Source organism: Chelonia mydas, chromosome 9, assembly GCF_015237465.2.
Source record: "Chelonia mydas isolate rCheMyd1 chromosome 9, rCheMyd1.pri.v2, whole genome shotgun sequence".
Taxonomy (NCBI): domain Eukaryota; kingdom Metazoa; phylum Chordata; order Testudines; family Cheloniidae; genus Chelonia; species Chelonia mydas.
In genome coordinates, this window is record NC_057855.1 from 40,962,228 (window position 1) to 40,989,900 (window position 27,673).

At 41.4% G+C, this 27,673-nt stretch overlaps 1 protein-coding gene and 1 long non-coding RNA gene across 2 annotated transcripts; one reads left to right on the plus strand and one right to left on the minus strand.

Annotated features, from left to right (window-relative positions):
* Positions 1-4,802: 4,802 nt before the first annotated feature.
* Positions 4,803-23,114, minus strand: LOC122461671. Its single transcript, XR_006283755.1, has 3 exons — positions 22,687-23,114; positions 7,160-7,225; positions 4,803-4,841 (listed from the first exon to the last, which is right to left on the minus strand). It is a non-coding gene; the product is annotated as an uncharacterized LOC122461671 (long non-coding RNA).
* RBP2 (retinol binding protein 2) lies at positions 13,735-22,760 on the plus strand. Its single transcript, XM_007062471.2, has 4 exons — positions 13,735-13,807; positions 17,970-18,148; positions 20,892-20,993; positions 22,707-22,760. The coding sequence occupies exons 1-4, from the start codon at positions 13,735-13,737 to the stop codon at positions 22,758-22,760; spliced, it is 408 nt and encodes a 135-aa protein (XP_007062533.2).
* Positions 23,115-27,673: the final 4,559 nt, after the last annotated feature.

Genomic DNA, 27,673 nt, shown 5'->3' on the forward strand with positions numbered 1-27,673 from the left:
CTAGAACTTTTAAATGTTTATCAATGGCCTCTTAACTACAACAATAAACTCCCATGCTGCTAGCACTCCAAATCGTGTTGGCCATCTTGCTAAACTCATGTCTTGGTATCATAATGTTGAGCAATCATATTTTTTAAAAGATCTTTAAACAAATAAAAAATGATTGGTTAAAATTGCCAGCTCTTCCAATCACAAGAGCTCTTTCAGGACCATACATATTGCCTTCCCCCCACTATTAGTACTGCATATGGGTAGCTCTTAGTGGTGAAAGTAAGCTGGTATGGCGTACTGGCAAGAGCCGGTGCGCTGTACTGGGGTGGATCGGCTTCCCCAGGCGCAATTTAAAGGGCCTGCAGCTCCCAGCAGCGGCTGGAGCCCCCGGCCCTTTAAATTGCTGCCAGAGCCCTGCTGCCGGAGCCCTAGGGTAGCAGCGGCGGGGCTGGGGTGGCGATTTAAAGGGCCAGGGGCGGTAGCGGCGGCTGAGCCCTGGGCCCTTTAAATCGTCCCTGGAGCCCCGCCACTGCTTCCCCAGGGCTCCAGCAGGCTCCGGGGACGATTTAAAGGGCCCGGGGCGGTAGTGGCGGCCAGAGCTCCATCCCCGGAGCCCTGCTGCCGGAGCCCTGGAGAAGCAGCGGCGGGGCTCTGGGGATGATTTAAAGGGCCCAGGGCTCCGGCCGCCGCTACTGCCCAGGGCCCTTTAAACCGCTGCCAGAGCCCCTGGCTGCCACTGTTACCCCGGGGAGGGGGAAAGAGTCACTTACGGTACAGGGTGGGCCGGGGCTGTCTCTGACCTCCCCCAGCCCCGCCCCTTCCGCCTGAGGCCCTGCCCCTTCCAGGGGCCTGAGCCGGCCCCAGCCCAGCCCCATACCGGTAAGTCCCTAGACTTACTTTCACCCCTGCCCTTAGTAGGCGAAGACCAGACTTTCATGCTATAGTTTTGAACTTTGTTAATTAACTAAGAGTAAGTTTTGAAAAGGAAACCTGTCAAGAACTTGTACTTAGGATTTTTGTAGGAGATTGCTATTTTTTACGTGCTTGTTTGTTGACAGACTTGCATGGTTCTACTTTCCCAGTCACCTTGGACAAGTACTTTTTTTTTATAAGTAAAATATTGCTCATTTGTGGTCATAGTGATTAGGAGCAAGAAAAGTTAGATTGGCCTTGGAATGGAGCAACAGTGGAGCACTGACTGGCAAAAATAAAAGTCAGCACTTGTGTCCCCAGAACTGGCAAAAGCCCGATACAACCCACCTCACAGGCCCCAGCACAGAAGCCATGGCTAGGAACCTAGCTGAGGAGAAGTTTAGGCAGAGTACTACTGTGCTCCAGCAATCACTTGAGAGCTGCTGCAGTTGCACCCAATTTAGAGCAGCCCTGAAGTACTGACCCCGTGTGAATAAAACTCTCATTAAGAATATTTGTTGGCTTTTTCTATAGGGGAAAACACTGGGTTTATTTGTTGCCTGTACAGTAACGAGCATTACTGAAGGTGGTGTGACTTTTTCTACTTTTGGGCTTATAGATTTTAAAACAAGAAGATATTTAGAGCATAGAGAATTTTCCTCATCAGATTATAACAATGATAAATTACATGAAAGGGTAAGGTCTAGGATATTTGAGAGAGCCCCGTTAAAGTGATTTCCAGTTGAGGTAAAGAAGACCCATTTCTGTTTTTATTTGACAAAATCAGTTCTTTAAGATGTTCTCTTAATGGATGAGCCTGTAATAAATGACATTATGGCACTTAGAGTGGTCAGGCATGAACAGGCTAAGTGGGATATATATTCTTTTAGTTAAATTATGCTTGTCACAGGGAAAACAAACCCACATTGCCTTCTAGGAAACCTTTCCATTCAAAATCCATCAATCAGTCCTCCAGTTCAAAGTCTGAATAATGTAACCTTTGTCTGATGAAGATAAGAACTGGCAATGGCAGTTAGAAAACTTTGTCACACAATAAATACAATTAAGTTATAGATTAGACATATAGATATTAATGCACAACTCATAAAGGGAATTCAGACAATACAGAATGCTTAGTAGGGAAAATTCTGGTCCCATAGAAGTCAGTTGCGAAACTTCTCTTGGCTACAGTTGGGTTGAGATTTTTATGATACCTATGTTTGAAATCAGCAAGAATAGAATTAAAAGGGATGGGAAAAGATGGCAAGAAATTGACTGAGGACACAGTGTCATTGATCAGATGAGGAAAAAGCCAACTATTTTATTTTTTAAAGATTTACTTAAAATGGATTTTTATATATTTTCATTTAAAGTAAATTTAAGTGCTTGTGAAATGTGCCAGACTGATAAAACTGAAGTGCAAATCCCCTCACTATAGAGCATGTCCAGCACAGTGCTGGCAATGAAATCTACTCTGTAGAGGTCTGCCAGTGCACTGCAGAACTGCCCTGGAGGGATCACCTCTTGGGGAATGAATATAATTAATTCTCCAGGCTACTTGGGGTCTGTGCTGAAAGCCACTATGTTGATATTGCTGATTTTGTTTTCTTTCATATGCACAGCTAGGTACCAGCGTGAAACTTACAAGTCACTTCACAAACCAGTGAGCAGTTCAGCCAACAGCCACATACATGATTCTCTAGCAACAGCAGCCAGATTTGAACCAGTAACCTAAAATAAAGGTAAAAGACGTCAGATCTTGTTATCAATTCCCCAAGCTCTCCAATCTTTCTGTTCTCTCATTCTGAAGCCAGGACACTAACTTAGCTCAAAGAATCTCCAGAGCAGAGTTGAAATGAGCTACTTTCATTTGTTTTTGGTTTGGCAACAAATAGTACGAATTAGGAAAACCCACAGTGGCCAGTTTCATTTGTGGTGGGGGCTGACCAGTTTAGGTTTGCTATGTCCCTTTTGAAGCTCCTTCCCGCTGTGCATTTCTCTGCCACCTTCCCTCCTACTGGGGGCAGATTCCTCCTCCCAGTGGCTAGATCCCTCCTTCCATCCCATCCCCTGATGCCAGCATCCCCCTTCCCTTCACTCTCCCATGAACTGGCTTCCTCCCAGTTGCCAAGATGTGATTCTACTATAATTGGATACTCTTAAATGACAACAAAATGACGAAGGGCCAGAGTCTTGGGGGTAGAGCAAAAAGAGCATTCGGGCTTGTCAGATTCCACTGGAGAGCACAGGAATGCTCCCTCTGGAGGTCCCTGGGCATGCTAAATGATTAAAAAGGGAAATCAAAGGGCATGCTAAGGATTGGGAGCATGCTACACCATCTCCAAGGGTGGTGTAGTGGTTGTGTACTGCCTGGGAATCTATAGGAGGAATTCTGTCTGGTTCCAGCTGCTCTGTACCCCTCCAATGCACCCAACAGTGCCTACAGCACAATCTACCCTAAGAAAATGGGGAAATGAGTCCTTCTGAAGAGCAAGGAAACTGAATACACTTCTTACTGTGATACGGGATCCTTGCGCAGGGCAAGTCTGAGATATAGTGCCAGAAATGTCTGGGCAGCATATGGGGTAGTTTCTATGACCATTGGTTCTGTAGAAAGAAGACTTGAACCTCAGTTTTCAATCTGGCAGCTTTCATGAGCTCTTCAATATACATCTATTTTATTTCACACAATTACCAATCAATTTTGTTTTACAGGAAAGGGCTTTCATTAGAGGCCAAGCAAACCCTCTTTGTTTCTTCGTATGTATACACAAATACAGAATAGGAAGGCAATTTAAACCTTAAAAATGAAGGGTCTTTCTGACTTCACATGGTATTGCCTTGTTTACTGGGTCTTATAACTCAGCAGTAAAACTTTGCTCTTGGCTGAAACTTGACACAGAAACAATTGTTAGTTCAGAAACAATTGTTTTTAACACACATACTGGAAAACCAGAAAAAGAATCAACGTGGCCCATTGTTGCAGTCCTGCCACACATAAATCCCCTTTGACTTCAGCAGGAGTTCCTTTTGAGGAAGGAACACTGGAATTAAAACAACAAACAGCACTGGGCACTTTTCCCTTAATTTCCACAATGGCATATTGTCAGTTCAGAAATTAAATTAACTTTGCCATATGGAGAGTATGTATATAAAGCAACGGGAGCTATTTTCATTTGGGAATGAGTTATTAGCATGATTATTTAATCCAAAATGTCACCAGGGACAGATGATTCTAGTTGGCGGAGCACTGACCCAACAGACCATCGCAAGGCTACTGGAGCAATGACCAGCAAATTAAAATTTTCCATGTGGGGCTTGAAATAATATTGTGTTAACAGAACCTGCATGAAGCAGTTGTCACTGTTTATTTCTGAATTACATATTTACCTAAGAAGCTGTTACAGATTGTTGGGTAAATAAAGACATGCTTAGGGAGTTCCTACAATGGAATTTATAAAAATGCTATTTAAGTAATATTAAGGATCCGACAAACAGAAACCTCATTTTAAACATCTGTGCTACAATTCACGTCCTTGTGAGAAAAAGAAAAATATCTTCTTATCTGATCATTTATTTTCTTTGAATTTTACTAAGTCCAACTACCTTCAAATGGCCTCTTCTATTTCTCTATTAGGCAGTAGGCAGATCGGAAGAATCCGCAATTACTGGTTCATGTGACTTAGCTCTACCCACTCTGTCATCTGCCAGAATGCCTTCCAAAGATGTAGTAAATTATTTCAATTCTCTGTCCATGAAGCTGGTCTCTCTGTCTTGTGGAATGTGCTCTGATTTTAGAAGGTGACTGTAGACACTTAACCTTATATGTTTCTTAAATGCTCACCATTCCCCATGTGAAGGTGCAGAGCCAAATTCTTCTCTGGGTCAAACCTTTGTAACTCCATTGACTTCAAAGTAGTTTCTCCAGATTTACACATCTGTCAGTGAAAATGGATCCAGAGCTTAAAGACATTTTCTGCCCTCATCTTTTTATAAAATGATATTAATATTATGTTTATCACAGTAGTGTCTCAGGACTCCAACCAAGATCAGGGCCCATTGTGCTAGACACTGTACAGAGTGGAAGACAGTTTCCTGCCCTGAAGCTTTACAATTTGAAAGGCAACACAAACAGATATAGACAGATTACAAATAAGCAACTGGTCAAAAGTTACAAAGCAAGTTTGCTCTAATTATCAATCACTCTCCTAACAACCTATCTTGCAGACAAAATGAAGCTCTTCACTTTGGTTGTGCTATTTTAATATTAATCATCAGAGATCTTCTGACATCTACATTTTGTGCCAATGGTTTCTTTTTGTATGTGCCTGTGCTGCACTAAAAGAAGGTAATATTACATTTGGAGACCTCCAAAAGCTAGAGATCACTAGGGGTTTTTAAATGAATCTGGAGCTGTCTTTACTCAGCACTCCCACTAGGTGCTCTGAATGAAAAGGTACAAAGTCTTTCTTTCATTTCAAAGCACAAAGGTGCAAAACTGTTCTTGCTGGTGTTGTAGTCATAAGAAAAGCTACTTTGTTAGGAAGTATATTAATACACAGGATTGTGCCATTTAGCACTGCCTTAAATAGGGAGCCATGCACAACCATGCCATCCCGGAGGGGCTCAGCAAAGGATTGTTCCTCAAGGAGCTCTGCTGAATCATCCCCTGCCAGGAATCCATCCCTAAAGCTCCCTAGGGCAAATGACTTGTGCATTTTGCACCATTATATTGGATGGTTCAGTCTATTCCCCTGGCACACCATGGGTTGGTGTAGAGACAACAGGGCCAAGGCCTTGCCTCTGTCCTTCCCACTTTGGGGTGATGTGTATCTCTGGGCAAGCATGGTGTGTGCGCAGTCCCCATGCTTCCTAACCACAGGAATTGTGATTGTCCCTGACACTTGTGCAGAGGCACAAAGGAGGTGGAAGTTTCTTTCCGACAGTTGCCTTCTCTCTGCACTAAAACACGAGTCCCCAGAATGGTTTGAAAAGAATATTGCACAGGAATCCTGCAGATCTGACCTGAAAAACTAGCCATTAGACAATGAATTGCAAAGCATCTGTTCACCCATGAATATACCCTTTTCCCTATAGAGAGGTAAATATATTATAGGCAGGGATGGTAGCACCACCTATTGCTAAGACTGCCCAACACTTTCCATTATAAGGCCCTGTTGTAAGTTGCTTATAACTTTGCGAAATGCTAACAGTTTGGGTTGAAATTTTCTATGCCAGCTGTTTGCCTCAAGCTGAAGGTTTCTGGAAAGTTTCACCCATTTCCAAGAACAAGACTAGGGAAATTTATGTTGTTTTGCCATTTAAAAAAATTCTGGAAACTTTTTCTTTGGAAAGCTGTAGCATGCTCATGTTTGGATCCATGACTTGGAATTTGGCAGAAGGATGGTGTTTGTTCAGGGACGTGCCTTTTGCTGCCCCTGTGAAAATCTGCCCAAACTTGGCCAAGCTATAAACCTTTGAAAAATCTCAGCTCACACATGCTCAGTAGTAATTTAGAATTTAGCAGTTAAAAATCTCCAAAGATTCCATCCTCACTGAGCATGCTGCATCCCCTCACAGCTCTTACCGCTGACCAGACTGCACATACATCATACGCACAGTGACTGGCTGAGCAAGGAGAATGGGTGCCAAGGTCAGTGTAGGGGTAGAGGTAGGAGAATGAGATTGGATGAACAGCCCGAGGAGGTGTTAGGGGCAAATTCCTAAAGTTTGTGTTTGTATTGTTCATACCATTATGAAATCCATTTTGTGACCCAACATGGAGAATTTGGTCATGTGATTAGAAGGGCAGTTGGAGTGTTTCCCGCCCTTTTTAACGGTCAGTAGCGGCGCAAGCGGTAAACAAGTACCAGTCTGGACTGGATTTAACCGGGGGTTCTACGGGGCTTCCCTAAGCGGTTTGGTGCCATAGAATCTATGTAAGGCCGGCAGTTACCTCAGTTAGGGGCTGCTCATCCGAGAGGCAGGTGTGCAGGTTTTGCTTCCACAGGGCGTCGAGACTCTGGACAGTGCTCATCCACAGCCATTACCATCTACAACAGTCACCATCCGTTGTTGTTATCCGCCTGCGAGCGCCCAGCTGCCATTTCGGGAACCTGCCTCTGTGTCATCAGGAGCCGGTGAGGACAAGTCAGCAAAGGATCACCTCAGTGTTCCTCTCCTGAGGCTCTGTACAAGCCAAAGGATAGAGGTCCTGAGTAACCACCAGAAGGGTGATATTTTATGTTATACTTACCTTATACTCCATGTGGGACTAGTTTGGGCCTTGGCTTCAGGCCACACATTCACTGAGTTACTGTACCTGTAAAGCAAATAAGTTTTAGTTAATGTTTATGCATCTTTCCATTCCCATTTATGTACCTCAGTTTCCCCTAAATAAACACACCTTGTTTGGTTTATATACGTCTGTTTCCATGTGCATTATTCCATCATAAGGTAGGAAGGGAGGTTACATAATAGAGGGTGGCTGCCAACCAGCTGACAGATGCTGGTGTTGCAATAGAGGACTGTGAGCTCATATATTGTTAGGGGGCTCCCTGCTGCCATTCCATTTTTTTTTATTTCTTGTACCTAACAGAGGGAGACTAGGAGCTGGGGATGTGGGGAGAATGACTGGATGCCAGGGGGAGGGGAGACAGGTTGGATGAGGAGCCAGGATGGGGAAGTGGTACTGGCTGGGCAAGGAGCATGGGAATGTGAACGTGTATGTGGGGTGAGGGGGGAAGAGACTGGGAATGGGAGCCCGGGGGGGGGGGGGGGAGGGGGGAGGAAATTGTATGTGATCATGTAATTAAAGATTCTATCTTATACAATCTTATAAAGATTGTATCGTACCCTAGTGCATATGCATCAGGGGGATGAATTTAGGTTGTACAGATAGGAAATGCCAGAACTCAGACTAACTTCTGAGTGCTTGACTTTGCAACCTGTTGTTTTAACCTACTTTTTGTGTGTATTATATAAGTAAAATGTATATATTCATTAATACAGTGTGGAGGCTGAGAAAGGGAGTAGACAAAGGAAAGAAATTCAGTTTAAAACTTATCCTGCAGCATAAAACTTGTCCTTGTTAAACACCCTGTATATTTCATTAAATTTATTTTAAAATATCAACAGAGAATCAGAGCTTAAGGCCAGAGAGACCATTATCTAGTCTGACCTCCTGCATAAAACAGGCTATCAAATTTCACCCAATAATTTCTGCACTGGAAGAAATTATTCTTCCCTACTACTTAAGTGCAATATCCTGTCTATGAATTAGAACATATTTTTTAGAAATATATCCAATCTCCACTTAAAGGCTTCAAGCAATGATGAATTTACCAATTTCCTTGATAAGCTGTTCCAGTGATTAATTACACTCACAGTTAAGAATCTATGTCTAATATTTCAATTTGAATTTATCTAACCTCAGCTTCCAGCCATTGGATCTTTTCAGGCCTTTGTCTGCTAGATTAAAAGGCCCCCTAGTGTCAGGAATCTTCTCGCCAGAAAGGTACTTAAACCATGATCAAGATCCCTCTTGTCCTTCTCTTTATTATGCTAAATAAATTGAGTTCCTTAAGTCTCCCATTGTAAGGTCTCACATAACTCTGGTGCTTCTTGTCTGAACCATCTGCAATTTTTCAGCATCCTTTGTGGAGATTAAGATTGCCTCTCAACAAAGTAAAATAGGATGAGAAAGTATTACACATGCACAACATAGTGAATATCTTTGCTTTCAAACTTCCTTCTCTGTGTGCTTGATTTCTCGATCGTAATATTGGATTAATGTTAGTTTTTGTATTTAAGTTCCTGTCACACGGTGGCTGACCCCTTTAAATGAATCTGGACCAAAACCCCTGTTCCAGAACAGGTGCTCCCAATTTGGCCAGGACAGCACATGAGTCTATAAAGGACCAGAGAGAAGGAAGATGTAGGAGATTCCTGGGGAAAGCTGAAGAGGCTTGCCAGCTCTGCTTCCCAAGCTAACAAGAGCTGAAGGCAGCAAGGGAGTTTCTGATGACTTCCAAATGGAGAGCTGAATTGAGGGCCGGTGAGGGCTGAAAGCAGGGAAGCAGCAGAGGGGTTTAACTGACTTCTGTACTGGAGAGATGGGCCAAAGAAGGCTGAAGGCCGGTGAGTAGTGGAGTGCTGGAATGTGAGAGCCAGAGGGCGGGAGAGAGCTGAGAGCCAGGAGACCACAGTAAGGACCTAGCTGCTGGCCTGTCTGGGATGTGAGAGGATAATCAAAAAGGGGAAGATGGATGTTCCCCTAGTGATGATAACCTGACAGCAGAGAGGCTGGGGGAGTTTGTGTTGGCAAGAATGGTGATGCACTTCATCTGGATGAGCTGGGATGGCTGTCGTGGCCAAAGGGCTGGAGAGGACTGAAGAAGAGCCCAGGTTCGGTGAAAGATGCCAGAGTGTGGTATGTGGTGTGTTGACAGACTAGATGGTGTAGAATTTTAAGGACTACGTGCACAGGGGATGATGGACCTTTGTTATGGATTATTTGCACTATGTTTGTAATAAATCAGCCCCCCAGGAGGGTACTACTGAGGCAAGAGACCCTGTCATAGAATCCTGCGGAGCCTGAGAGGGCAAGTGGGACAGTAACCACGGTGTTTGGTGCCAAGTGACAAGAGGAAATCATTCACAGTTCCCTGTTTTAAAATAAAGGGAGTAAAAGAAGAGAGGAGAGAAAGTTGTGAGTGTTGAGTCCTCTTCAGTTGCCTTAACTGATCAGTCTTTAGGACCTTAGGTCAATTAAGTTGCCTTAGCTGTGTTAAGCTCCTTAAGCATTTAAAACTTTAATTACAGGGAATTGTCTTATGTCCATACTAAAGCACTTTAAGTTCTCAGAAAGTTCTCAGAAAGTATTGCATATGCAGTTATTTTTAAAACTTTCATGACTTCACATGTCTCTTCAAACTTGGATTGCTTTTCATTGCTCTTTGATGACTGCAAGGCTTCTTGTCCTCTGCAGCACACACAACCGCAAGAACCCCGGACAACATGGCAAGGTGGAGCTGCTGAGTATGGCTTTCTTAATTCCAAAATCCAACAGGTGGTAGTGTCATAAAGGATATGTCTTCACTGCTGAGTTAACTCAGGTGATGAGTGCCCAGATTAGTCTAGCCCAGGTGGGAGAAGCCACATTGTAAATCCATCCCTGAGTTACTGTGTTCTCACTGGCACTGCATTCCCCTGAGTAGCATACTGACCCTAGCAAATGTCAGGGAGATTGATGGATGAGATAAGAGAATCATAGAGACATAAAATATGGGATTGTGATATCACAGGAAGTGGCAATACTAGCTATGATGTCACAGGAAATGACAGTATAACAGAAATTGTTATGATCTAAACCCTTGCCCTTCAGGCTTGTGGACTAACCCTTCCAGCCCCTGACCCCTAACAGGAAGTCCTCCCTTACTGAAGGAGGAAAACCAATAGGATTTGATGTTTAGCCCAAACCCTTTAACCCACTGCCTGATAACTAGCTTCATCTCTGGAAATGATAAATACAATGAAAACTAAGGAATAAAACTAAAAAAAAACAGAGAAATGTTTTGAAATTATATGCAAAGAGATTTGTTAAAGGAAAATTGATGTTTGTAAATCTAATTGTTAACTAAAAACACAGCAACTGAGTGATGCAGTGAGGAGAGCTGAATAGGGGAGATGTAGTGAGCCCGGTGGAAAGTTGTGTGGATGGGAAGCCAGGTTGGAAAGAAGTGAATTGTACAAAAGGCCTATTGGGGGGACACCAATCTGCACTGAGGCATTAGCTCTTGAAGGGCTCCGTCATTGCTGCTACCTTGGCTCCTGGAGGCAGCAACACCATGTAGAGCCCTTGGTGAGGCCCTGTCTTTATGTGGAAACACTCAGCTCCAACAACTGCTGCCTAGGCTCCCTGCCATACTGGGGTAGCACTGCTATGGGAGCAACTGTCTCTGCACTGAGGCTTTGTGTACCAACGGCTCCCCACAGCTCTGCAGCTTAATAGACAGAAGACACCAGCACTAGGACAGTCCTTCCATCAGTGATGCCTCAGCACGGAAGCATTGAACTCCCTCTGCCCCAGGCCATTGGCATATCTGTGATCCCCTCGCAACCTCATGTCACCCATCCACTAAGGGAGCGGGCTGCCATGGAGTAGGAGATATGGAGAACGAACAGATTGGTGGAGAGACATGGAAGTGAGATGTCCCAAGGGAGATGCTAGGAGTGAACAGAGATGTGGCAGGGCACAAACTATCAGGGATATGGAGGGCAGAAGAATCCATATGTGACAACATCAGGCCAGATGCCAGCTCTTGCCCAGGCTGCAGGCATTAACTAGGAACTGGCAACTCGTAGCTGGAAACTAGACCAGTTGACTTGTATATTAGTTTTGCTCAAAATAGGTTTTAGTCATGCCTGTATTTAGTGTGTAGATGCTATGGAATGCTTGTAAGTTGCTGCAGGCATTAATCTCACTTGTCATGTCAGTATTTCAGGCTATAAGAAAATATGTAAATTTTGCTTTATAACTTTGAAAATGTTTGGTCTGAACTTGTGAACCCAGGCACAGGAATCATCCCCCTGCCTGTCCAGAAGGACTATCAAAGTCAGATGGGCTATCAAGGAACATTGCTATACAGAGGATTGATTAATGGCCCTATCACACCTGGGAAATACTATATCCAAGGAATCTTGTTCTGCAGACTTGGAAGCTGAATGAAGGAAATAAAGACACAGGAAAATTTTCCATCTCTCTTCACTCTTTGAACTCTCACAGGGCTAGAGACACCAAACTGAAGCCAAAGCTCCCCAGGGGTTATTTCTTGGGTCCACCCTGAAAGACACTTTGAATTGACAGATCACGGCAACTCTGTCACTTGTAGGATTTAGATAATAACTCATTTGTGTGTATATGTTTGCTCGCTTTAACCTGTAAATAACTCTCTTATTTCTTTTTTCCTAGTTAATAAATCTGTAGATAGCTTATTACAGGATTGGCTACAGGCATTGTCTTTGGTGTAAGATCTAGGGCACCAACTGATCTGGCGTAAGTGACTGGTCTCTTGGGACTGGAAGCAACCTGAATATTGTGGGATTTTTCGTGTTAGTGACCATGTATCACTAAGTCCAGTTTGTCTGGGTGGCAAGATAGACTAGAGAGTCTAAGGGGACTGTCTGTGATTTCCATGGTGAGACTGTTCTAGTGATCCAGGAGTTCACATTTGTTACTGGCTTGGTGAAATCTAATAATAGTAACTGGGGTGTCTGACTTGCTTTTGACAGTCTGCCTTGAGGTAGACACTCATGGTCATGAGCCGTTCCAGACAGCATGACACCACGTTCCTTATGTCCATCCTCCCCAGGCTCCAGGGAGGTCTTTACTGTCCTGTGCAGTAGTCCTGATTTGACAGCCCTGTTGTTGTCCACCAGACTGCGACTCCCCTTCAGTGGGCCTCACTGGAAAGAAAAGGTGCCTTCAGAGTACAGCTGCGAGGTCTGCTGAGGTACCATCAGCTACACAGTTCCATGACTCATTGTGCTCCTCCTTGCCCCTGCTATGGAGTAAAAATTGTACAGTCTGTCTTCTGTTCTGAGTAGGTGCATCTTGTGAGGTTCAAAATTGAAACACAGACTTTTGATCTGACTCTGAAAGAGTCTAACCCAAAGCACCAAAAGTCAGGCTAATTGAAGTGACTGCCTAAAATGCACCCTAGCTGCATTAGTTTGGCCTTTTCCTGCATTTGTGGGACTTTCTGCAGATTATCTCAATATCTTCACTGTAGCAGAATGTGAGTTGTTGTACCCTGGTCACTGAGGTTGCTGCAGCACAGAGAAGGCTGAAGGCTTAACTGGAATCAACCAACTTGTTACTGGAGGAGATTACTAACACTTGGAAGCAACTATTGGGTTAATGAGGTAATTGGCTTAGTAATGGGGATGATATATAACTATGAAGATGAGGTAAACAAAGAGGGAGAATGCGGGGGAGAGAGAAAAATTCTGTGAAAAGCCCCTCCTGCTGTACACCTGTGCTGTAATCCTGCCCCAGCTGGAAATCCAGGATTAAAGATGCACTTGATGAAAAAGAAACAGGCTTAAAAATGGGCTAGACAGTGCTGCTCCCAGGGTAGCTTGAGAGGCGCCCTGTAACTTGTACAATCAGTTAAATGAAATGTATTCAAGTGAATTTATGCCTGATGCATATTTGCCAACATCTGATATCTATAAAAAGGGACATTTGGGGAGGGAAAACAGGAATATCTTTGAACTCTATTTTAATACATTGGAATATAAAGTTGAGAAGTAAAATAAAATAAAATCATAAATATTCTCTCTTTTAAAAATAGGGATTTCCTCTTTAATGGCCCAATCTTGCATTCATTATACATCCAAAACTTCCACCAACTTCACATGGGAGTTAGGGCGCATGAAATATGCAAGGCCAGGCTCTTAATTGGGGCTTATTGTATGTAGGAGAAGTGAATTGAAAAAGAGAACTTACGTTGGGTTGCACAGTTTGACATTGTGGTGCACGTTTCAAAGGAATGTCTATATGAGATTGCTGTTCTTTACAAAGGTCACTGTAAAATACCTTTCTCTGTTAGTTCTTGCTTCAGAAACCCATTCCTGGCCTGTCTGCTGTCCTCCTGAACTTTGTTAATGAAGCAAAGTTCTGTCGGGTTATATCTCCGACCTTCAGACTTTATTATATGGAAAATCATAAACTTTATCCAAGGAAGATATAAAAAGGACAGTTATAACACATTCTCTCTGCAGAACTTGCGTCCAGGCTCAGCATTTGATCTGCCCTTCTTAGCCAGCATGCCTGCCGATTACAATGGAACGTGGGAAATGGAATCCAATGAAAACTTCAACGGTTACATGGTTGCCTTAGGTAAATGAAAAAAATACGATATTGGGACAAGAGCTTTTATTTATCAATCATGCCTATTTAAAAAAAATTAATAGTAGAGCAGTCTTACTCCTTTGATATGTTTTGGGGATAAGAGTTTCTGGCAGTAATATTAAAAAATCATACACTTGCTATAATATGTCTAGATAAAATTGAGTGACTTCCCGAGCAAGTAACAGGATACTCCATAACAGTGGAGCAAAAACTATAACTGAACTAACAGGTATAGTAAAAAGTTTACATAGTAATGAACCTTCTAACAATTTTTATGGGAGCATATTTCCACAGCAAGAAAATTAAAGTTATTAACAAATAGAATCCTTATTTAGATGTTAAAAGAACACTGAAAGAAAGTTAATTTAGTGCAAGCAGCACATTAAGAGAGCTGGAAATGTGAATGGAGACCAAGCTCATAGTAATGCCAATGTCACTCTGTTTTCCCCACATTAGTGTCTTCAATTATTATAATGACAGTGTAAAAGTTTTACAAGGGATAATTGTCTTCTGTTAGTTTGAGGACCATTTTATATTTGATCTTTTCAATACAAATGTAATTTCAGATGTTTTAGTTTGCATGCGGATAAAACTATCTTAACCCTATAGGACATTATGGATACCTAAGGGGTCTGACTCATGCGAGTTTCATGATATTTAGTATTTTTCTTAAAGTCTTAGCTGCTGGATCTGAGAATCTCAGCTTTCATTTTTGGGGGGTAGGGAAAAATAGCCCTCATTTTTGCAGAGGACAGCCTGAAAATGTGAAATGAGAGCACCCTAGAGGCTCAGAACCAGGAGGCTGATAAAAAGAGCCCAACATTTATTATTATTTTAAAATCATGATTATAAGCCAATCTCATTATTTGGAGTGGGTGGACTCATGACTTTTGAGTGCTTGATGCTGGCAAGACTACAAGGGATGGAAAATCCTTTCCACTCAACTCAAAAGTGATCTCTGAACAAATGTACTGTTGGGAAAAGCAGCTAAAAGAGCTCTAATATTGTTGTCATTCTTGGTGACTGACAAATTCTCTTCATTGTTTAAGTGTCCTTCTTCCTTATAGGCTAGTCTAGGCATGCACTTGAAGAGTATGAGTCTCTCTTCCAACAGGACTGAGAGTTTTACTAAGTCTTTTAATCTGGTTGTAATGTCACTCAACACTCTGTTCCCTTCTCCTCTCCTAGACTCTCCCTTGGGTATCATCTGCTAATATTGTTGTATTGATTCTGTCAGTTGGGTCATAACTGCTCATATCTACTCTTCTTAAAAACTTTTACCAAGAAGGCCAGCAACTGGTAATAATATTATTAATATCTCTCTTTAGATTGGGACTTCCCCTCTGAAATTTAGACTGAGATATTCATTGAAATTAAATAGGCGCTTGGTGCCTCACTCCCATAGGATGTGTATTATTTCAACTTTAAACATTCTAATCCCGATCCTGCTACAATAAGCAATGGGCTTCCCAATTCTCTGCTTCCTTTTGTATCATAACTAATAGCAGTGCTTTTGTCACATCTCCGTTCCATCCTCAGGACTATTTCAGTTAGTGATGAGAACAGGATACCTGACTGAAACCATCCTAAAATTATCTTACTGGATTTCTCTGGGGTGTTTGACACATTAGACTGTAAAATAAAGGGCTTGATTCAGCCCCTGGGCCCCTCAGGTGGAAATAGGACCACAGGAACCCAGCACTGAGAAGTCCACTTGAAGAAGGATTTGCAGAAATTTAAGCCACCCACAATTCCTGATCTGCTGGGTGGCTCAGAAGCGGTTGGTGCAGTACAGTGAATGGGCAGGCCCAGACTAGGTGGGGACAGGGACATTTTGCCTGGGAGACAGGCTGATTCATTACATCTCCTGTACTGCCCCCACTGGAGATGTGCCTACTGAACCTCCTGATGGAGTTTAAAGATAGCCTCCCCCTAAGAAACTTGGTGTGAGGTTACAGAGTGAGAGCCATGTTTACACCAATTGGCTTTGGATCAGGCCCTTTGTTCTGTGGGTTTTTTGGCCATGTTTTATGCACTGCACTTCAGTGCTAGTGAAAAGTGCCTCACCTAATTTGCCACAAAGCAGTATCTAGATGTGTATTTCTGTGTGTGGTACTGAGAATTTGTCCCTCACTTACTGTGTTATCAATGAAAAAGAAATTATATGGAAATAGTAAAAGAGATTTTTCTGCTCTGTTTCTCCCGATTTTACATTTGGTTGGTATTCTAAGAATTAAGGAGTTCAGGTCCAAAGCACAATGAAGCTGAACTTTTTGAGGTTCATTCATCCTTATAATTGCTACATCTGCATTCCTATACCTTAATTAACAAATCATTTTGCCCTTTAAGCCAGAAACTTTAACTTTTTCATAAGCATGTTACAAAGTATTTCAATCTAATCTAATAGAACCATATTTCATCTTTATTGCTTGTATTGTTCAAAATGTGTTATGTGTTCAAAATGTGTTTAATAAAACCTCCCCTGATTTTCTGCAGTAGTGCAAGATTAATAGATTAGTCAGAAATAGCATTCCTTTGGAAAATTAGACTTCTTTCCTCCGAGAGACCTAAACTTTGTTACCTGGCTATAAATCAGACCCAGAGATACCTTTAATCCACAGCAACAAAAGAAATATACTTGAGAACCCTTGAGTATAAATACTTGAATATGAACATTATTTCCTATGTTAAAGTAACATTTTTTGTTTTGTTTTCCAGCCAATCCTTTCACTCAATTCAATTACTGCCTTAGCAGTAGCATAATGAATCCACCAAAAGAAAATGGGCTCCATTTGTACAAGGTTGTGCCGAGACGAAAATGATTAATTTGTATGTGAAAAAGCTCAAGGATGGTTAACAAGCCACACTATTTTTCAGTCTCTGAGAGAAACATGTTAGATTATTTCATTTGCATATAGCACCATAACAAGATTCACTGCCAAATGGTCAGATATTTATTGTACCTGGCAATGTAGCTGGCATTAAGTGTATTGTCTAGGGTAAACTGTGTCATGATGGTAATATATTTGACATATCTTTCAGGGCATTCAGTTGCAAGTAGTTGTTTATATTATGTTAGTTTTCATCATGAACAGAGTACGGAATGGTAAAGGGGATCAGGCACAAAATGCTGACTGAATATTAAAGAGGGCGTCAAATGCAGTATTCTTTGGCTATTTGCCTTTTTGTTTTTAACTTTCCATCCTTTACCCATATGGAAGCTGCAAAATAATCTTTTTCTATCCATTTTTGTCCTTTAAAGTCTGACCAACTTTGATTTTTGTTTCTAACATTCTTTCCTAGGGACAATTAGTGAATATAGCTCTTATTTGTTTACTTATTTATATGCAAGCATCATTTCTGCAAAGGGTTTCCTAATTAATATGATTCTGATTCAAACTACTTTACAATAAGGGGAATAATGGCTTTTACAGATGGCTGTTAAATCACACGCAGTAGAGTCCCAGGGTCAATATAAATGCAATCAGTTCCACAGATTACACACAGTCCCAAACAATAATCTGTGATTATGGTGAAATAAAAGATACATGCCAAAATTCACTGGATCAGACACATCTACTGCATATCTACTGCACTCATTCTGAGATCCTTCTATAGATATGAGGAGACCTGGTCAAAGAGCAGTATTGGAGTGGTACTGTTTTCTTGAAAATTTTCACCGAAAGCAATGGAAATTTTATTTTTTCCAAAAACATGAATACTGAAAATCTTGGAGATTTTCAGTTTTTCTCCCACTTCGTGCCTCCCCTCGCCCTTCATTTTGTCACTGAAAAAAGGAGAGGGGTATATGAAGGTGGAAAAATACCCAAAACTGAAAAAAAAACAGGCTTTTCATCAAAAAATTACAACACCTTTTGAAAAAACACAAACTTTCCTCAATTTTTCATTTAAAAAAAAAAAGACCTTTTTTGTCATTAAAAAAAGTTTCAAGTGAGAAATGTCAGCCAATTCTAGAAGAGAGTTACTCCACCTTGTTTTACCTGTAATTGAGAGGATTATATGTGCAAATGCTTTTCATAGTGTAGTTTTCATAGTTTTGGTGTATATATAAAAGTATCTTTTGCATCTTTGTACCAGAAGTTGGAATTTGGCTAGGTATATCATACACTTATGTTTTGTTTGTTGATAGGCATTGATTTTGCTACTCGTAAGATTGCAGGACACTTGAAACAAACAAAGGAAATTATTCAAGATGGAGTCAATTTTAAGACAAAAACACTGAGCACTTTCAGAAACTATGAACTGAATTACACTGTGGGAGTGGCATTTGAAGAATACACCAAGGGGCTTGACAACCGAGTTGTGCAGGTATACACTTAGTATTTGATTTCCATGTACACTGCAGTTAAAAACAGGGCAAGCAGTTCTGTAAATTTCCTGACTAAAAATAATGGAAAGCAATTTACAGATATTAGAGAATGTTTGTCTCTAAAGTGCAGGTAATTTGCATTTTTCTTTCACATTGCAAATATTTATTTTATAGGCAAATCAGGAAGGTTTCCCAGATTTGTGAAGGCAATAACTAATTACATTTTTTCTAGCAAGGAATCTTTCCTCTCATTCTATGATAAACCTCTTTGTAGTGTTCTATATTTAAAAGTAAAGAGAGGAAGTATATTTTGTCACATATAATTTAGCTGCTGCTGAAGTTGCACTTTAAAACTACTAAGGCTTTTTTCCCCTCCACATTATTTTAAAATTGCCAGTTCTATCTGAGTCTGTTCCTGTAAGCCCTCTACGTGTGTAATTCCCATGGAAGTTAGTGGGAGTTCCACGAAAAGACCTCTTAAGGGATCATGGCCTGAACCATTTGGTGTATTCATTTACTGAACACACCCTTGCTTTCCTCTACCAATACTGCCATCAGTTTTATTCCCCTAACATCCCCTGAAAACATGTAACAGAGACTTTCAACAATGCAAAGGGCCTTTGAAAACCTGCCCCAAACAGCCACTCACTTCTCTTTCTGTTATCATTTGTTGATCCTATCCATGCCAACTCTTCAGCTGGTAACTAGTTCTACCCTCTTCCTCAGCTCTTGGCTAACTTGCTCCTCTCTGACCTTACACCTACTTCTGCATCATCAACTTATCCCAGTAAACAGCTTTAATCTCTGAACTCAGATCCTGCTGTCAGCCTTTGGAGAGATGGTCGCACAGCTCAAAGCTTACTGACAGCAAGACCCACTTTGTCTCATTAGTCCTCACAGAGGAAGTAGGCAGCATATAGAGATGAATCCTGTCCTTATCTGCGCTCATGGAATCCCCCAGAGGAGCTGCATGGGTTTAACTGAAGGCATTGTTTGACCCATAGGCATGCTTTTGTTCTCACTTGCCCCAGTTTCACGTGAGGTAGCTCTTCTGGAGTTACTTCTGATTCACAACAGTGTAAGTCAGAGAATAATCAGGCTTATAATGTCCTTTCTAGGCTTCCAAATACCCTGCTTTAACCTTTATCACTTCTCCCCAGCCCTTTCTACAGTGAGCATGGTGAGGTACTAAACAGCTTTACTGCTTTAAAACAATTCACACAAGTCTCCACTGATCCATCTACAACCTGGTCCATCTATAACCTTCCCCACTCTCCTTCCCCTGTGTCAAAGCCATCAGCAATCTCATCTGTGAACAAAATTGTCTTCACTGAACTCTCTGGAACCTTATTTTTCTCCTCTTATCTCACAACCCTTATCTTGGGACAAGTTGGACTTCTTTGTTGCAACATTATAATTCCACCTGATCTCTTATCTAAATGATTGCTACCTGATATCATTTCCCCTGTATAAATTGTTGTGTAGTGGAGAAAACTTTATTGCTAGTCTTAGGTGACATTATCCTTATCTTGATTCTGACTGTACTGTGCTGTAATTTTAGTCATGTCTTAATCATTTCCTGTTTTGACGAATGATGTTCCATCTTCACAGTCTCCCTAAATCCCTCTCTCAACTTTAGAGAGTCCAGAATGCTGTGATATGCCATTTTCTCTCTTTCCCTAAATCTAGAGATTGTGGAGAGTCACGTTCACTGGTTTCCTATTAGTCTCCAGTTCTAATTTAAAATTGCCCTTGAGGTTTCCAGAACTCTACCTCTGGATTCATTTCCTCTTCTCTCTCCAACTACATGCACCTACAGCCACAACACTTTCCACTTCTCCAGTTTTGGCTTGTCTCTATCCCTTCTGCACTGTGGGAGGTGGAGGGGGCTTAGGTCATTCATTCACCCCTGCCTCTGGTGCCCATTCTACCTGGAACTCATTTATTATTTTTTTGTATCATCATAGTACCTAGGAGCCCCAGGCCTGGACCAGGACCCCATTGTGCTAGGTGACGTACAGAACAACAAGACTGTCCCTGCCCCAAAGAGCCTATGCTCTAAATATAAAACAAGACAATAGATTGTTTCCTTATACACCCCCATCAATGAGACAATATTTGTCAGCATGGTAGGGAGTGGTACCAGCAGCCAAGCCATGCCTCCATTCTTGCCCTTTAACGAAATACTCAGTTTAAATTTCATTGTGAAAACATATGACTGCTCTGGCTTTAAAGCTCTTGGTTACAGTGCCTGAAGGATGCTATAAAATAAATTATAACTGTGTTGTACCAAGTGTCATTTATATACTTTTTCTCTGTCTGTCTGTTTTATGTACAGACAGAGGCGGTGTTAATGCTGCACTAGTCACTATGATCCATAGCATTCCAGTTATTGCACTTTATAGAATAGCACTGCATATGAAAACTGTATTTTTCTTTTCTCACTATATGAAAGCATTAATAAAAAAAGATTATAAACAGCATCAGAAATTCAATTAACTCATTCCCCCTCCTTTGCACACATATGGTCTGTATCATGGTATCTGAAGAAATAATTACAAGGTGACAACATAAAGCACTTTATACTAAGGGGTATTTGGGCCACTAGTGTCTTCAGACGAGCAGGTGGGATTTTCTGATCACACACTGCAGTTATGCTACCTCATTTTTAGTTCTGGTCTGTTTCAATATTTTCCAAAATCCCTAGTTAACTTACTGGATTTTATCCTTTGATCACTGCAGACTCTCGTGATTTGGGATGGTGATAAATTAGTATGTGTCCAGAAGGGAGAGAAGAAAAACAGAGGCTGGACACACTGGATTGAAGGAGATAGACTGCATTTGGTAAGAGCTGACTTTCATGACTATAGAATGTAACAGAGACTGTGGAATAGTATAGTTACTATAGTTCCAAGGATTTTTCTTATTCATTTTACTCACACAGCTCTGATACCTAAACTCTAAAAACCCCTCTCTACCAGAACCCCGGCTGTTTAATTTGTCTCCACCTACTTCCTAAATAAACCACAAACCTACAGTGACTTTTGGTCCAGTTCACTGCACTGCAGCCCTTAACCCTTCCAGTTACATAGCACATCCAATTCCTTCCGCATTTTGAGTAAATACTAAACATAAACCACAGCGTTTATATGCTGAATAAAACCTGTAAGAAAAATATTTTTTGTCATTCCAAAAAATGAGTTCTAGCAAGAACTATGCAGTTATCCAGATGAGAAAAAACTCTCCCAGAATACACAGGGAAACCTAGTGAGCAATCTATAGTGTAGTTATCTTGTGCTACTGCTCCCGCTCCTGCCCCACAAAAAAAAAAAAAAAAAAAAAAAAAGTCAAACAGTTGAGTTAGTAAACGGGGATGCAAAGAGAAATGCAGCAAGCCGGAGAGATGCCATATGGGCCTGTAAAGAAAATAAGCAGTCAATGACATCTGGAAAAAGAAATGAGAGCATACGGAGGAACACTGGAGTCCCAAGAAGAACAATCGGTAAATTGTGCATGGTAATGCTGGATATTAGGGGCTCAGAAAGAGACAGTAACAGGCATAATCACACAGCTTTTAATGAGTAGTTTAATACTAACTTCACCAGATTTGGATCTGTATAGATAGTTAGGAATTATTTTGCCTATCAGAATATGAATTTCTTCACCCTAGAACTGGATTGCTGGCTATAATACAGAGCTCAAAGTTATCTATTTGATGGACAGTGTGCATTAATATTTTCTTTTTAGCATGTCTCCTCTATTTATCAAATGAAGAGCCAGATCCTCAGCTGGTGGAAATTGGCATCGCTCCATTGACTGAAGTGAAGCAATGAAAACTTGCACCAGCTGAGGATCTGCCTTGAAGTCTTTTCTTGTTAGAATTAATTTTGTGCAGTTATATAAGCCACAGTTTACACTCTGGATGGTTGTGATGGCCATCTAACTACCATTGGAAGGTCAATCAGATTAATAAAAAAATACTATTGTTTTCTTCAATCTAAGCAGAAACCACTGTCACCCAGCTGACAGACAGACTTCTACTACCCTATTACAATATAAATTCAAAATTTGCCAATAATTCCATTAATGAAAGTTCTCATTATTGGCACCAGGATTCAAAATGAGATCTCTGGAAACAGGAGGACCTAGTGGGCTGGTGCATGAGTCTATTGAAACACTATTGGCCTTGTACCCATCCTTTCTGAGACTTCCCTCCACCCTCTTTTTGTAATTCCCTTGTTGCTTCAGTGCTTCTAATAAATTATAGTATGTTGTTTTAAGAATAGAGTATGCAAAGCCACACCATTACAGAGCCATTTCAATGCATTTTTCATTTTTATACTTTTTAAAACTCAAGTGTCAAAATCTAATTGTCACAACTTGCAATGCATGTCAGCTAATTAGGGCTCCATAGAACATACTGCTTTTTTTAAATAAGCAACACTCTTCTTGATGTTGTGGTTCAGCTGGTCTTACAGTGATTTTTCAAGGGGGGTGCTGTAGATGGGAAATATAGCTCAGAATAATATATACTTACCAATTGTTTTAATGCTGTAGGAGCTGACATGTGAAGACCAGGTGTGCCATCAAGTATTTAAGAAGAAAAAGTAAGCTAACCAGAAAGTCCAACCGGTTCCACACTGTGCTATTATGCTATTTGGGTTTTTTAAAAGCTATGTAATGACTGCTTGACACTGCCATGTAAGTGCGTTTCTGTGCACTGTTAACTAAGGCAAACACATCCTTTAACACTAACATTGAAACACTTCTGCATGTTTTAAGGTCTCTTGCCTTTCAATCCAGAGTTAAATAAAAATAATTCTCATTCTTGTAATTACTTCTTTCACTTCTAAAATCCTGGTAATTTTTCCAGAAGTAGTACAGTAAGTCCTCTAAGAACAATCCAGTAACTAAACAGTCACAGTTATCTCAACAACAGAACATCTCTCTGTGGTGCTGTAATATCATAATATGTTTGGATGAGTGAGTGCAAATCTGACATTCATTGTACTGCTTCTATTTAATTTAGTTCTGGGTCACTAAATCCATAGTTTCAGGCAACAGGATGGCTCAACAGATTTGTAATAGGATACACAGCCTTTCACATCTAGGTCACTAATTTGAATTCAGCCCAGGTCCATAGCTACTGAAAATTCTTACCAGCTGACAACTGTTTGATGTGAAAAGTGTTGGTGTTTTCTTAGTCCAATCCTAATAGACAGATGCCCACAACCCCAAACCAACCATCATAATTGGCTATTTATTTAGTAATCTCAGTGGAGAGAACAGAGACTGAACTAATCTCTCAACTCAAGAGCTGGTCCCTATAGTTAAGCTTGAAGCACATTGACAGGGGCTGCATGTGGAAGCCTGCACAAAAATTATGCATGCTGCACCTATTCTGTGTGTAAACAGTCTCCTGTGCTCTCAGTCTTGTACCTTGTATCTTTTACGGTTTGTTGTTAGTCTGTAGTTTCCAGCTCTCTCTTTGGGTATCTACAGTTTAATTACCTGACTGTTCAGGGTTTTCCAAAGGACTTTGTGCTGTTTGCTGGGGACAAGTTTAAATCAACCATGGATGATAAAGGACCCATGTTTTCAGTAGATGGAGCCTGAAATCATGGTGCCAAATGTGCACCATATATGTATCAGTATTAACATGATACATATTTGGACACCCAGATTCTTATCAGTGCTGGGCAAATATATGTGCATGAACTTTTATTATTATTTATTTTATTATTAACTGATCTGAGCCTCCACTGGTTGAAACTGATGCTGTTATGGCATTCTTTGTGTGATTTCTGATTAAAGACTGATGGTTTTCTGGTCTAACATAGCGGTTACGCATCTATTTGTGGAGGGTTGTCCACAAAGATGAGGCAGTTCCTTACTACTTGTTAAACTCACCTCTGGAATTTCCACCAGAAACAGGTGGGTATTGTTCAGCTGAATTCTTATTATGTTACGTTCCAGAGTTCTCTTGGTACTAGGTGGGTTTATGGGATGGAAGTGGGTGGTGTGTAAACCACTGATATAGATGGGGAACTTTAAACTTTTGAGACAGGACAGATCAGAAAGAAGACAGGATCAGCTATTTGGGTAATATCACTTTCCTACACACATTCTGGAGTAAATAATTTCAGGCTTTTGCAAATGGGAAAGGAAGATGTGCCTCAAGGTGATCCATACTGAAAAACCATCCTCTTCTTTCTGCTATTTCTGGGCCCCCCATGTACTTTATGCTATGCAAGAACTTTTAATGAGCTTTAGAACTGTATGCTCTGCAGTGGAGATAGATGTGGGGTGATCCATTGTGTTGTGATATACTTATTTGAAGAAATACAGACTAATTTATACAATACATGTTAGGGCAGGTTGGTCTCCAAGCTGTGTAAAACCCCCATTTCCCGCTCAGCAGGTGAACTATTTGCATTAAAGAAAAGGACCTCACATATAAATATAAAACTCATTCAGAATTTCTCAGCTACCTGGTAATGCGGTACTGTCTCAACTGTTTGAAAAACTGTCCTTCCCACAGAATGAATGTCATTTAAGAATTGTTCAGAAGGGGGACCAGCTACAAGCCACCAATTGGCCCAGGAAACCAATGAGGTTGGCTACAAACACTGTAGTTAACTCATTGCCTAGGAGTTAGAGCACAGGTCTGCGCATCAGCAGCATTACCTGCCACTGGAAATAACACCCGTGTGTGAGGGAAGGGTTTAGGGTGGGATTTTCAAAAGTGCTCAGCCTTTGCCTAACTTTCATAGTAATCATAGAATATCAGGGTTGGAAGGGACCTCAGGAGATCATCTAGTCCAACCCCCTGCTCAAAGCAGGACCAATCCCCAATTTTTGGCCCAGATCCCTAAACGGCCCCCTCAACGATTGAACTCACAACCGTGGGTTTAGCAGGCCAATGCTCAAACCACTGAGCTATCCCTCCCTGCTTTGAGCCTGTTAAAGTCAATGGGCATTTTACTATTGATTTTAATGAGAGCAGCATTAGATAATGCTGAGGGCTGTAGAAAATCCCACCTTTAGGGTACATCTACGCTCCAAAAAAAAATACTATTAATAATGGGGGTAGCAAGTCTCAAGTCCAGGTCAACTGACTCAGGCTCATGGGGCTATGGGGCTAAAAATAGCAGTGTAGACATTCCCACTCTGACTGGAGCCTAGGCTCTGCCACCTTTCCCGCCTTTCCAGGTTTCAGACCCTGGGCACCAGCCCAAGCAGAAACATCTGTATTGCTATTTTTAGCCCCATAGCATGAGCCCTGTGAGCCCATTTAGTTGACCCAGGCTCTGAGACTTGCGGCTGTGAGTTTTGGGTTTGGTTGGGGTCAGTTTGTTTGTTTGTTTGTTTTTGCAGTGTAGACATACCCTTAATGCACAATGGCTGCTTCCCAGGTTTCCTCCCCCAGATCCATGGTGATCCAGCCACGCGGTATTTGCACAGTGTGGCTTCCATGATCATACTGCAGAGCAACCACTATCTCTGACTTTCCTGCTTGTGGAGCATTTCTGCCCCACCATAATTTCATAAACCCCTCGCACCACACTGGAAAAGGGCCCTAGGGCTGTTAAACAAGCATTTACTTGATGAAGGCTTGATGAAGACAAATAAAGAGGCACTGACAAAGTCATTTAATTACAACATTTGTCTGTGCTCTTTCTAACTGCTGAGCATATAGTTAGCCTTGGTGGAGGGAGATTAATAGAAGCAACAGATGCCTTCAGATTTTTAATGCAGATTTTTCCCCCCACTAGAACAGGCTCTTTTCAGTTTTAATTTGTGATTGATTCCAAGGGCAGGGGTTGCAGATGTTTTAATTTTGGCTTGCTGATTACACTTGTTATGCAGATGGTGAAGATTAGCTGGAATCATTTTGTGAAAATGAGATTTAAAAATAATAATAAGGCAAGCTTTTTGAGAGCCGCAAGGATTTTGTCAATTATTTTCTGAGTTTCACACTTTTGCTAATTATAACTTGTGCTGCAGTGATTCAGTCATCACTAAGTAAGGGAAAGAGAGCAACAAATGACAGTGCATATTGCAGAGCTAGCGGACCATGAACCTATGGCCTCATTAGCAAGAAAGCCCTCTGCGACAGGATGTAGGGCCCTGCCTCAGCATACATACACCAAGAGGTAAACTCCTTGCTACACCCTACAGCTACTTACACCCAAACAGCAGAACGAGTTGGAGAAAAGGAGCCGGGCTTTGAGCCAGGGCCTGAGACTCCTCTGCCTTGAATGCTGGTGCTATTCACACCTGTGCAAAGTAAGTGTCAGTCTCTACCAGATCAGAGTGGTAGGGCTTGATACTCCTCTAATTTATGCTGTCAGCAATAACTGCACTGAAATGTCATGGGTGTAAAACTAGTGTAAGTGAGAGGAGGATCAGGCCCATGCTTAATTACTACTCACTGCACAGGGGTACGTGTTTACAGAAGGTGCAAGTCAGAGGCAAATCAGACCCTGCGGCCTGAGTCAGGAACTAAGGCCTTGTCTACACTATAAACATGTACCATTTAACAATACTGCACAAATACCCTAGTGTGGATACAGTTATACTGGAATAACAGTACTTTCTACCAAGATAGCTACAGACAGAGGAATATGCTACCATATGGTCCCTTCATACCAATATAATTGCATCCACACTAGGGATGGTTTAAAAAAATATCATACCCCTAACAAAAAGAAAAGGAGTACTTGTGGCACCTTAGAGACTAACCAATTTGTTTGAGCATAAGCTTTCGTGAGCTACAGCTCACTTCATCGGATGCATACTGTGGAAAGTATAGAAGATCTTTTTATACACACAAAGCATGAAAAAAATGGGTGTTTACCACTACAAAAGGTTTTCTCTCCCCCCACCCCACTCTCCTGCTGGGAATAGCTTATCTAAAGTGATCACTCTTCTTACAATGTGTATGATAATCAAGTTGGGCCATTTCCAGCACAAATCCAAGTTTCCCCCCGTCCCACAAACCCACTCTCCTGTTGGTAATACCTTATCTAAAGTGATCACTATCCTTACAATGTGTATGATAATCAAGGTGGGCCATTTCCAGCACAAATCCAGGGTTAAACAAGAACGTCGGGGGAGGGGGGGTAGGAAAAAACAAGGGGAAATAGGTTACCCTGCATAATGACTTAGCCACTCCCAGTCTCTATTCAAGCCTAAGTTAATTGTATCCAATTTGAAAATGAATTCCAATTCAACAGTCTCTCGCTGGAGTCTGGTTTTGAAGTTTTTTTGTTGTAATATCGCAACTTTCATGTCTGTAATCGCGTGACCAGAGAGATTGAAGTGTTCTCCAACTGGTTTATGAATGTTATAATTCTTGACATCTGATTTGTGTCCATTTATTCTTTTACGTAGAGACTGTCCAGTTTGACCAATGTACATGGCAGAGGGGCATTGCTGGCACATGATGGCATATATCACATTTGTGGATGTGCAGGTGAACGAGCCTCTGATAGTGTGGCTGATGTTATTAGGCCCTGTGA

Bases quoted from the DNA above. Each gene is read 5' to 3' on its own strand.
- RBP2 (XM_007062471.2), top strand. From the start codon at position 13,735: ATGCCTGCCGATTACAATGGAACGTGGGAAATGGAATCCAATGAAAAC. The intron at 13,808-17,969 runs GTAAATGAAAAA...GTTTGTTGATAG, and splicing joins CGGTTACATGGTTGCCTTAG to GCATTGATTTTGCTACTCGT. The intron at 20,994-22,706 runs GTAAGAGCTGAC...TTAATGCTGTAG, and splicing joins AAGGAGATAGACTGCATTTG to GAGCTGACATGTGAAGACCA.